The 13,081-nt window shown below is 40.4% G+C and overlaps 1 protein-coding gene across 3 annotated transcripts in view; it reads left to right on the plus strand.

Annotated features, from left to right (window-relative positions):
* Positions 1 to 550: 550 nt before the first annotated feature.
* LOC131219501 (putative DUF21 domain-containing protein At3g13070, chloroplastic) overlaps positions 551 to 13,081 on the plus strand; it is a 34,436-nt gene continuing 21,905 nt past the window's right edge. For all 3 annotated transcript variants that reach the window (XM_058214668.1, XM_058214669.1, XM_058214667.1), the window contains exons 1-3: positions 551 to 1,215; positions 3,291 to 3,388; positions 3,512 to 3,605. In XM_058214668.1, the coding sequence (XP_058070651.1) occupies positions 667 to 1,215; positions 3,291 to 3,388; positions 3,512 to 3,605 (741 nt within the window). In that variant the 5' untranslated portion in view covers positions 551 to 666. The remainder of the gene's footprint in view (positions 1,216 to 3,290; positions 3,389 to 3,511; positions 3,606 to 13,081) is intronic.

The raw sequence follows: 13,081 nt of genomic DNA on the forward strand, positions 1-13,081 counted from the left end.
TACTATGACGTTTTCAGTGTAATTTTGGGCTATGATCCACTCACAAGTGGGCCAGATATGTGGACGTTCTGGATTTCCGTAAAACTACGCCGTGCGCACGATAAAGAGTCACCACCATTATTCACATGGTGGTGAACTATTAGGGGAAGGAACCATGATAGTTGGCCACCATCTTTGAAAATGGTGGAGAGTCATACTCCTATCAAGTGGAGCTCATGTACGGCTATCCAGACCATCCAAATTGTGGGGCATAGCGTATGGAGCATATCTTCTAAATGGATGTAATCAAGAAAATCCTAGCCATCCAATTGATTGTTATCAAATGGAGATAAATGTAAAATAGTAGCTAATGGTCCAGATTCCAAGGAAAACCAGATGGTTACTATATTTCTCTCAGTCTAAGTAGTGGGTCATGCTCCATCTACAATTGGTTCCGCAATTTGGACGGCCTGGATTACTGGAAGAGTTACCATCATTTTTAAAATGGTGGTAAACTATCATAGGAGCCATTGTAAAGATGACAGTCTCTCCATTTTCCCCTTTTTTGTACTTCTCTTCACAAATCCACCGGAAAAATGAAACTCTCCATCTCTGTCTTTCTTCTCTTCAATCCCCACCAAAAACCCTAACCCCAACCGTAACCATAATCTCCCAGAAATCTCATCTATGGATTTAGCAGTAGAAGCTGCAGTCCTCGGCCGATTTCAATCCATCTCCACCCCGAAATGCCCCCCTTTCTTTAAAATCAATCCCCACCGACGGATTCCGTCAAGAATCCCCGCCAAAATCACTCTCTTCAACTCTCATATTTCAAATTTCTGCCACCGTCCATCGAGTTTCAGGAATTTTCCAAAACTTGAAGTTTCCAACGGCCCTATTCGATCAAAACCTATGGAGCGTGGGGATTTTCCTACTGCGGAGCCTGAATTTGGTTTTCTCAGGGTTCTGGTCGGGCGTGGATTGGTGCTGGCGGCGATGGTCTGCGGGGTTTTTGTGGTCGGGTGCCAGAGGGTTTTGGCAGCAGAAGGTGTTTTGGATGTGGGGTTTTCTAGGGTTTTTGAGAGGGCTGGGGTCTCGTTTAGAGCGGCCTGGCCGAAAATTTTGCAGGTTTTGTCTGTATTTAGAGAGCAAGGATTGATTTTAGCAGCGCTGTTGGGTCTGTCTGCTTTCTTTTCGATGGCGGAGACTTCAATCACGACACTGTGGCCATGGAAGGTATAGGTTTCTTATTGAAAGGGTAATTCTTTCTTGGACGAGAAATGACATTTTGACCCCCTTAAGGGTATTTTCGCCGCTGCAAGATTGCCACTGCTATTGTAAGGGTGTAAATATTTTTTGAGGGAGTGGAATCAACACTCCATTATTGTCTTCCTGTGATAGAAAATTCGGTATGGTATAATGCCTCATACAGAAATTTAGTATGTCAGTCCAAACCGACACAAGTTATAGGCTCCATGGGGGATTGAAGAAACAAAACAAAACAAAATGGTTGAATGATCCCAACCTTTTGGTTTTTGCCTTTCCAGGCCGTGCGCCTCCCCACAGTAGTCCTGCTGCTTGAATGGGCGGGTTGATACTTGATACACATCTATGTCACGTGTACTGTGGATGGGTGCATTGGCATGATCACTCCACTAGAATGTGGATCCTCTTTCTCATATCATCCTTTTTTCTTTGTTTACTGTGTGGTCATTTATGTGTTTGATATTTTGGTTTTCAAGTTCAATAGAAGCACGCATAGATACCCATGAAAATTCCAACAAAAAAAGTGACGAATGGAAACATTAGAGTGCTGATATTGGAAGTGATATATTCAGAACGTTGAGCTTCCACTTTTGCATGCAGTTCCCGATTCAGCACAACAAGCTGTTGTTTTGGACTTGGATGGATTAACATTGTCTCGTCAAAAAGTGAAATGAATTGTGGTAACATCAAAATGATTTTATCGTGAAAGTGATTGAGCCTGTATCTAAATGGTAGACAGCATGTGTTTCAACATTGAGGTCTTGGGTTTGAGCCCAGGTTATCTTCAAAAGAAAAAAAAGAAAAGTGAAAACACGGAAGGGGAGACATTGCATGATCTCCAAAGTGATTGCACGAACACCACCAGTCCTTTTTGACAAAATAATCTTCTTCAAGCCACTTCCAGATATATCTGAATGGCCTCGCAAATCGATATTATGATTTAGTAGTGGTCTGATTCTGGGAGGAGGCAGACAATACTGAATGGCACCTGAACATCTATCTTCCCACTCAACAGGAACAAGAAACCTATCAAAGCTTGTTAATTCCGGTTGCCACTGATTGCTGTTCCAATTGAACTTGACTCCTGGCCTAAAGGCATATTGATTAATGTGTTATCCAGTCATTAAAAATCTGAATCTGGCTAGATAAACAACATCGAACTTTTTGTTAGAAGGGAACCAGATTACATTAAAATCGCCCCTCAATGCACCATGGGAGCTGTTGCCATTTGCTACTGCCCAACTCTCTCGTGTAAATTGAGGCACCCGAGGATCATTCAGTCCATACACTGAGGTAAAGACCCAAAAGATGCCACTGCTGGCATCTTTCAACAGTATTGATACTGAAAAGTTACCCATCCAGCAATCGTTCTTCACCAACTGCTCTGCATTCCAGATTAGAATGATTCCTCCTGAATCACCAACTGAATCTACTGCAAGCACAATCTATAATTCGTTGCATCTTACACTGAGCCTGAGGTGTTATATTTTAATATTTCAGGGAGATGTATGCATGCATGACTGAAGGTATGGCCTTTGATAGACTGGAATGATGGAACATGATTCAAGCAGCTGACCCCAATTAACTGAGATAAGGTTTTGATGATGATAATGATGATGATATATGCATGTAATGTGAATTAATATTGTAATGCTTATTTCGATCCTAATGAAGTAACAATGTCTTCAACTTCTTTAAAAGATATTAACAACATAAGATTCCCATATTTTGAAAGTACACCGTACCCAGCTTTTTGAAGCCAAGTATCTTGTGCAAACCCCATATTTTGTTGTGAATTAAATCAGTAATCCGCCTAAAAATCGTTGATTTCATCCTTGTTCTTCTCTATGATGCAATATAGAGAGTAGAAGGCTGACTTTAAGATACTAGGAGTTTCCGAATCCTCTAGATGTGTTGGTATTTGCTCATCTGTGCATAAATTGAAGCTCATTGCAATTTGTATTTCCCTGAAAAATGTTCTGGTATGTGGTTGTCAATGACAACATCTCGTTATTTAAGCTTCATGTACATTGTTTCTTTGTCAGGTCCGTGAGTTGGCGGAAAAAGAGCCCGAGAATGATGTCTTCAGAATGCTCCGTAGTGATGTTACTCGATTCCTGACGACTATTCTTATTGGGACAACGTACTTTTTTCCCCCCCATAGTAGCAATATCTTGTTGATTTCTTACCATGGGAATTGCTTCCATTCATTTGGCTTAAACCTGAATATTCTTTCTTATTGTAGTCTTTTATGATATCTGCTCAGAGTTGTCAACATTGGTGCAACTGCACTTGTCACGGATGCAGCAACAGCAATTTTTGGTGAAGCTGGTGTTACCGCAGCGACGGGAGTTATGACCGTATGTCACAAATTCACTTCTTGGACTTTGCAATCTGTTGTTTATTGGCTTCTCTTTCTGTGCTTATTTAGGATGACCATCTTCTCTTCAGTTGCTTGTTTTGGATCTTGGGATTGGTGAAACTGAATTCATAAAGCCGACCCAAATATCTGGGACAAGGCTATGACATATTGACATGAGATGACCATGATGATTCTAGCTTATTGGGCAGTTGCAAGCAGGTTGTGATATGGCTGAACACTGGACGCTTCACTCAATCATTGAATGACCATGATACTGATCTCCATGTGCCTGTATGTGTGTGCACACACGCGTGTGTTTGTATGGCTGAACAGTTGCTCTTACCTCCAATGCTTTAATGAAGAAGCTTATAGATGAACTGTGTGTGTGCACACTGCACGCATGTTCCCTTTTACCATGATTGGATTTATTGGTTTATAGAGGTTTTAGTCTGAGGTGCTTTAAGTAACCGTTTTATGAATAATATATGAATTTGTAGTGTCATGTTGATTCCAAAGAACATAAGAGGCAGATATTGGGCATTTCAAATTTTTTTTTTTTTTGGTGGGAGTCCTGAATTTAGGTTTCATGTATGGAGACTTCTTCATGGTGTTAAAACTCAAGAGCAGGAAGAGAGATAAGGAGGATTTTTATGGAGGAAACTCCACAAATCTCCACCATGGGGTTTGTATTAAATTTTTTTGTGTTCCCATATTAAAATGTGTCCTTAACCAATACCAAATGCTTATGACTCTGCAAAACCCCAATTCTGATTCAAATAGGTAGCTAATAAAAGGAGATAAAAATCCCATTGGAAGAAATGTCTATATCTGACTAAAAGTGGTATTAGAAATGATAAAATTTCAATCCAACCATTCATAGAATTGCGTTTCGTCGTTCTCTCTCAGTTGGAAGAACTGGATTCTGCCGAATTTGAACCATCAATTTGATGGAGGATGTCTGCATCCAATCGTAATTTATGTTGATCAGATCTAGTCTATGATGATCCCATGGTTGCCACCAAAATGGTGGCTATGCATTCCAAAAACAGTCTTAGCTACAATGATATGATGTTGAACTGATGTAGAAATATATTGATCTAGACGTTTCCTTGACATTTTTTGGAACGGAAAGCCCCAAAACTGCTACAGGGTGTTTTGGAAGAACCCCAAAATGATGTCACAGGATTATGGTTCGGATCTCTTCTTCAAGATTTCTTGGGAGGAAAACCCCAAGGTCCTGCAAGGGCTTATCAGAGAAGCATGTCTTCTTTGCAAATTTTAAGAGAGAAGTTCCTGCAATTCCTCCGTAAGATCAGAGCAGAGGGAGAGCATGTTGACTTGGTAAATGAAGAAAACAAAACACTGGTTTGTACGCTCAATTGCCTGTGCTGAAAGGACCATGGTAAGATCTTAGCATGTATTTCATCATGGGGTTGCCAAAGAGCCATGGTCATGACTCATGACTTCATCCGTGATTAGTTGATGGCTTCGCTAAGATGTCTCATTTTATTCCATGTAGGATGCCGGGCATATCGCTAACCTCTTCTTCATGGAAGTGGTTTGACTATGTGGAGTTCCCAAGATCATTGTGTTTGATGGAGATGTGAAGTTATTGGAAGACATTTGGGCCAAGATTGGAACAAAGCTCAAAGTTCTCAAGAGCCTATCATTTTAGACTACTGGTTAGATTGAAGTGGTCAATTGAAGCCTCGGGAACATGTTGCAATATCTTGTGGTTGATCACGTCAGCGTGTGGGACCTTGTACATCTATCTCAAACAAAGTAAACCTACAACTCTTTTGTGAACCCTACCACATGATCGCTCCCCCTTCAAAATAGTGATGGGTTTAAACCACAACCTCTTGATCCAGTATTGTTACTGTGTGGTACTAGACCAAGCCAGGATGCAGAGTATTTTGCACATCATATTAACGGTGTACATGAAGATGTTAGGTGTAAGATTGTGCAATGTAATGAAAACTACACCAAATATCTATCATGAACAAATGGTTCAGGAAATTCAAGGAAAGCCACTCAGTGATGGTCCATCCTAAGCCAGAATGGTTTCTAGCAAGGTCACAAAACAAACTACATTTGAGGAATGTCGGTCTTGATTATGTCAAGAAGTGACTTAAAGAGAACGCGTATCTCATTGAGCTTCCACTTGAGTTAAAGATCGAGCCAGGATGCAAAGTATTTTGCACATCATATTAACAGTGTACATGAAGATGTTAGGTGTAAGATTGTGCAATGTAATGAAAACTACACCAAATATATATCACGAACAAATGGTTCAGGCAATTCAAGGAAAGCCACTCAGTGATGGTCCGTCCTAAGCCAGAATGGTTTCTAGCAAGGTCACAAAACAAACTACATTTGAGGAATGTCGGTCTTGATTATGTCAAGAAGTGACTTAAAGAGAACGCGTATCTCATTGAGCTTCCACTTAAGTTGAAGATCAACCCCATCTTTAATGTAGAAGATTAAACCTCATACTTCAGGCAAAATAAAGATGAGAATGAGGAAGAAGAAATCATTTTGATACTTGAAGTACCAAACGATGCAATGATTTTGATACTTGTTTACTTTTTATCTCTTTTTCGATGCTTGAAATATGTTTTGTATAGGTTGGATAGGCCCAAAAGAGACTTCCTCTAGAGTGGGAGTGCTGATAGCCCCAAATTTCATCTCTTAGCTGGGTGGGTGGTTTGAAGTTGATCTTGGAAGGTTGTGCAAGCATATGAGACTTTGCTTCCTTAAATTCAGCCTTTCTCGATAAATGGATTTGGTGCTTTGGCTTGAAAGGAGGTAGCTAGTGGAGAGAGATTAATGTTGGGGCATTTTCACACTGGGCTCGAGTGGGGTGGCCTGTGGGATGCAGGGGCACACTCAGGGTGGGCGGCCCGTGTGAGGTGGACTCCACTCGTGTGAGGTGATGGCTCGTGTGAGGCGGAACCCATGTGATGTGGGGCCCACAAGGAGGGTTCGGCCGAGGTCTTAACCCATGGAATGTGGGGCCTGGGCTATGAGATAAAGTGATTGATTCGCATGCTCTATCAGTTTGAGCTTTTAGAGCAAGTGACTAATTGTCTTGCATTAAAGTGATATTAGAGTGGGAGGTCTCGTGTTCGAGACTCCTCATCTGGGGTGATTAATGCAAGGGCATTTTCACACCAAGCTCGAGTGTGGTGGCCTGTGGAATGCAGTGGCACACTCAAGGTGGGCTTGTGTGAGGCGGAACCCATGTGATGTGGGGCCCACGAGGGAGTTTCGGCCGAGTTCCTAACCCATGGGATGTGGGGCCTGGGCTATGAGATAAAGGGATTGATTCACATGTTCTATCAATTTGAGCTTTTAGGGCAAGTGGCTAATTGTTTTGCATAAGAGATCATCGCTTGTAAATATGGGATGTGCCAGGGAGGGTGGTGAACTAAGAATTCCTCTATATACAGGGCTTCTTATGTACGAAAGTCCATTGCCAAAATGGGCTTTCAAGTGCAAGAAGGCTTCTCTTTCTCCATTGTCGATGGGTTCAATATATGCTACTGGGAGGTCCACTGGATTTTTGATAACTCCATTCTCTTTCGCTTCCCTAGCCTAGCACGCATCTCCTCGGACAAATCCACTTTTGTCGCTAACTACCTTGATGTTGGGTCTAAGATTTAGTCTCCCCGTTAGGAGAAATCTCTCAGATTTGAAGCTGGAAGATTTCCTTTGGCATCTCGAGATCTTATGAGGCATCCGTCTTTCCTTGGGAATCGAGGATTCACTTTTGTGGTCCTTGAATGGTTCAGGCAGGTTTTCGCCCAGCTTGCTCCTCTCTGCTCCATGGGCCCCCTTAGGCAACTCATGTTGTTTTTCTTCCTTCACGTGGTCCTATGGAGCTCCTCCTAAAGTTGCTGCCTTTGTTTGACTTCTTAGAAGACGGAGAATCGTAACTATTGATAATTTGTAGCGAAGAGTGATGACTTCAACCAACATATATCTGCTATCCATGGAAAACGTGGAATCGATTAACCACCTCTTCATCCATTGCCATTTCACCCATGGAGTGTGGTCCTACATCCTTGCTTTCTTCAATACCTCTTTGGTTATGCCTAATTCCGCCGATGACCTACTTTTTGCTTGGCATGGGGGAGCTGTCATGAAGGTCTTCAAAGCTATTTACCATTTGGTTATTATGGCAACCCTTTGGGCCATTTAGAAACAAATGAATAATAGTTGCTTCTTGAATTCTTCTTCTTCTATCTCTTGGGTCGTCTCCTCCATCAGAAGGGTGGCGGTGGACTGGTTGTCGTCTCTGGATCTCTGATCCCTGTATTTATGTTCTCTTTGGGTTGTAGCAGGCTTGCATGTTCTCTTTTTTGCCTTTGGCAGGTTTTTAATAAATTGTTATTAATCTTAAAAAAAATGTTATTGAAGACATGCTTAAAGATAAGATACCCAGTGTTCGAGTTGTCAGTATCGCTACAAGTTTCGCTGGCTAGAGATAAAGATATAATATTGTTATCGCCGATAACCGGAAATGTAGGAAAAAAGGGAGAAACATGGAGAAAATGGTGGAATTTTTCAGTGAAACTTCAGGACATGCATGAATACACATATTTACATATTCATGAATGAAAAAATTTAAAAAAAAAAAATGCATTACATAATAAGTTTTCATTTAATGAAACATAAAAAGCATGCGATGCCATAAAAAATCACTTTAATAGCAACCAAAATGAGTTTATATATTACAAATGCAGCTGACATACATTAATTATGACATGTAAAAGTGAATGAACTCAAAGATACCAAATCAAGGATGGATTGGATTATCCAATTAGTGTGGTTTTTGCATGATAGAGATGTACGTCACAAATCCACTCCTACCATTTGTTTTGAAAGGCCACAATAGGACAATGTTCGAAAAGTTAGGCAGATCCAAAAATCTGGTGGTGGGCCATACCACTGTTTTTAATGGTGAGCATTTAATCACCACTGTTTCCCTTAGTGTGGTCCACCTGAGATGCAAATCTGTCTCATTTTGAACTCATTCCTTAAAATTATCTATCAAAATAAATGGACGACATTGATAAAATATTTATCATTATGATGCCCTTACAGAACATCGACCCATCAATCCAAAGATACAAACAAGTCACGCATGCGCACCGTATAAATCAGTATGCTTCTTGTACTGATTCAACTATGTGAGGCCCATTGTGATTTATGTATTTTATCCACCCCATCCATCCATTTTACAAGATAATTTTAAGGCTTGATCCCAAAGATGAAGCATATCCAATGCTCAAATGGACCAGACCATAGGAAACAATGTGAATTAAATATGCCTATGGTTGAAAAATCATTAGGGGCCACAAAAGTTTTGGATCCATGTCATTTTTGTATTTTACCTTCATCTATCTCTGTGTGATCTTATGAACAACTTGGATGACAAATAAACACCACTGTGGGCCATAGCTCCTAGGAAGGTTTCAACTTGGATGACAAATAAACCTCCCTAGTCCACCGTGATGTTTATATACATTCAAACTGTTCATGGTCCCATTCTTGCTTGGATGAATTGAAAAAAAATAAAATAATAATAATAAAAATAAATAAATATATAATACCTCGACGTACTGACTCCCACCCACTTAGTGGTGCAAGGAGTAGAGTGGATTATGTGCAACCTTAGCTTGACATAAGACAGTACAACACTTATGGTGGGGCCACCTTGATATATTTATTGTATATCTATCCTGTTAATCTATTTTAAAAAGTCAATTTAGGGTATAATCTCAAAATTGAAGCAGATTCAAATCTTTGGTGGACCTTTACATAAGAAATAGTGGTGATTGACCATTAAAACCTTCTCATGGGTTGCAAAAGTTTTTGACCAACTTGATATTTGTTCTTTTCCATTCATAAAGGTTTACGTGACCTTGTTAATGGGTTGGATGAAAAATAAACATTACAAAAACATTGATATGGGCTTGAAGAAGTTTTTAATGGTGGAGGTTCAACCACCACTCTTTCTTAAAATACGCCCAGCTTAGATTTCTATCCGCTTCATTTTTGGGCTAGCGTCCTATAATGATCAGGAAAAACCTATGGTCAGCATGGATAAAAAATAAATAGATCAAGGTGGGCCCCGCCGTGAGAGCCGCACCATCATTTGTAAAGCGTAATTGCACCGAGTTCACGCTCTCAAAAGAGAGCTTTCGTCTGGGCTGGTGTACTAAGTAGCTGGGTGCATTGACGTTAGCAAGTTTTGTGGGTCCCATCATGAGGTATGTGTTATATCCAAATCGTCCATTTATTTTATGAGCTCGTATTAAGGCTTGATCCAAAAAATAACACAGATATAAAGATCAAGTGGACCACACCGCAAAAAGTAGTGGGGGATTGAACGTATACAATTGAAACCCTTTTGGGGGTCACAGAAGTTTTAGATCAATATTATATTTGTTTTTCCTCTTAATCCAGGTATTTTTGACCTTATGAACAGATTGGATTGAAAATAAGCTTTATGGTGGGCCCTACGAATGTTTTAACGGTGAAAATCATTACCCACTACTATTTCTGGGGTGGCCCATTTGAGCTTTGGATATGATTTATTTTTTGACTCGTGCTCTAAAATCATCTTGAAAAATGGATGAATGGTATGGATGTAATAAATACATCATTTTGGGGCCCATTTAACTTTGATCTCCTTTGAACCGTTCGTACAACTCGGAGCTCGAGAAGCATCAGCGCTCGTCATCGCATGACACATATCCAGGCTGGTGTATACCCCAGTCAATCCCTTCCCTTTCGTCTCATCTTCTTCGGAAAACCTCAATCGTTTTTTCCGCATAAAAGAAAATCCCAAATATCTTTCCCGAAACTTCTCTCTTTTTCAAATCCCAACCCAAATCCCCTTCAACCTCGCTGAAATTGGGTTTCTTTCGAATCTATTCTTTTCAAAGAAGAAAAAAAAGAAGAGGAGATTTCTTACCTCTGAAAATCCGGCGCTATCGACCGTGATTGGCCCACCAAATCCATCCGAAAGCCACTCCCGTAGGCAGATTTTGAGAAAAAAATGGTAAAAGATTTTTTTTTCCTGTATCTATTTTGTTTTTTCAAAATAATGGGAAGAGTTGTCGCTGATAACTATTTTTTTTCGATAAAATCGAAAATATCGCCGATATTTCGTCGACATTAGGAAGAGAAACGAATTTTTGGTGTTTCGGTATCGCCGGTCCAGCGACATCGATAATATCGGCGATATTATCGATTTTTCGTCGACAATGGAAACACTGAAGATACCATCCACACATTGTATGTTGGAAGAATTTCAACGCGTTGACCCGGAGCTCTTCGAGCAGTACATCGAAATTATCTTAATGTAGGGGGATTTTCCAAGCAAGGGGGAGATGATGCAATCAAACCCTTCTCACGTGTTACATGCAAGATGTCAAGAGTGGGCCCCACCTGATCACTTGTGTCACATGTGTGGGCCCCTGTGGTCACACACATGGTGGGTTACCTTCATCGATGTTTTTATTTTGTTTTTGAGCTTTTTCAAAAACGTTTTGGAATGACGAAACTTCCCCTTATAAAACTACCGTGAGGTCTACCTTTTCATGTAAAGCCTATGTAACGCTTGATGAGGACATCACGTCACGTACACCCTTACGTACGTATCAGAGGAGGCGGGCCGCACCACTTTCCCTGTGGCTAGGCAAGTACCCGTGATCGTGCTGAAGACCCCATGTGTATGTGCGAGCATCTCGAAGACCCCACACTGAGAAGATGCATATGGGCTGCTTTATGGAGTGATGCAGACCGTTGGATTAGAGGGGCGCGGCGATCTGGCCATTGGATCGCATGGATCACATGATCGGGTCATTGATTGTTGATTGTCCACGCCAGTTTTAGACTTTATCATATTTTAGGACTTAGTTTTTATTATTTTATATTTGGACACATTATGGGTGTTTTAGTTGCATTATGGGTGTTTTAGTTGATTTTATTTAGACTAGGGCTATTTTCGTTAAAATTCACAAGATAGAGGTATTATTGTAATTTTGAAACTTCTCGGATCTCTAAAAAGAGGAGGGCATGTGACCTCACTCCCATTGAATTTCGTGATTAAAAAAAGAAGAGAAAAGCTATTGCTTTCTTTTCCCATCTTCATCCGATTTAAAGATACACTTACATGCGATTTGGAAGGAAGATTGGTGCGAGGCTAATCTTCATCAATGGAGGTGCGAAGTCTCCATCTATCCCCACACCATCTTCTCTTTTCTTCCCCATCTAGGTATTCTCTTCAGGTTCTTAAATCTCCCACCTCAAATCTTCGTTTCTCCAAAAACCCCACTTTCCCATACCCATCTACAAACCAAACCCTAATCGCCCTAAACCCACCATCCCCGAAACCCTAACCCCAAACCTAAAATCCCTAACTTTTCCCAAATTACCCAAACCCTAATTTTCACGCTAGGATGTATTAGGTTTCCTATTTTAAAATAGACTATACCCTATGCTACTTGGATGTCCCTACATCCATTATATCCTAGTTTCGTTTTATTTAATGTTCTTATGTTACGATGTTCGTAGCTTAGGCCAGGATTACGCATGATTTTCCCTTTGATTTTCATGATATTTGTGATGAATATAGCGACGTTGGTGTTTTTGTGTTTAATATCTTAATTTGGTTATCTGATCTCACATGTTACTTAGTTCATGCATCGATCCTGTATCAACGCTTCATATTGGATGTGGGAGGAGACTTGTTTGAAGATTAAAACTTTTTTTTTTATTTTTTATAAATTTGTGTGTGTGTGTGTGTGTGTGTGTGTGTGTGTGTGTGTGGATTTTGTAAGAAGAGAAAAGAGTGGGTTTGTGATTTCTATTTTCTAGTAATCAACTAGAGGGATATTACCGTATTGGGGTTCCTCCCATACCTATTGAAGCCATCCAATATTTCTGATTGCATTACTGAACAGTGTGGGTCGTGTAGCTATGCAAATTTGGTCTTATTGACGACAAATGATGCAGCAACATGTCAAACCTACATTGGTGTTGGAAAGCGGGCTAACAGAGTGTAAAATATGCTTTGCTTACTATGGTGGTGCAAAACAGCCCACTAGAGTGACAAATATGCTTTGCTTACTATGGTGGTGCAAAGCAGCTCAACAGAGGGCTGGATGCTTCAATTGATGTGAAAATAGCACAAAGATGGAGTTGATATGTTCTGCAAGATATGAATATAAATCTAGAGATCTTGATCTCCTTTAGGTTTTCATGGAGGAAACACGAAAAGCCTCTTTAAGGGTTATCTTCTAGAAACACCCGAAATTATAAAAGCACTTTACTTCCAATTCAAAAAGAGAAAGGTCGAGGTAATTTCTGTTAAGGAAGATTTAAGAGCTGATCTGCAACACTAGTCCCAATGTGGCAGACGTGTAAGACCTCAGGTGGGTGCCATAAAAAAACATACCC

This window comes from Magnolia sinica, chromosome 11 (genome assembly GCF_029962835.1).
Source record: "Magnolia sinica isolate HGM2019 chromosome 11, MsV1, whole genome shotgun sequence".
NCBI classification, from domain to species: Eukaryota; Viridiplantae; Streptophyta; class Magnoliopsida; order Magnoliales; family Magnoliaceae; genus Magnolia; species Magnolia sinica.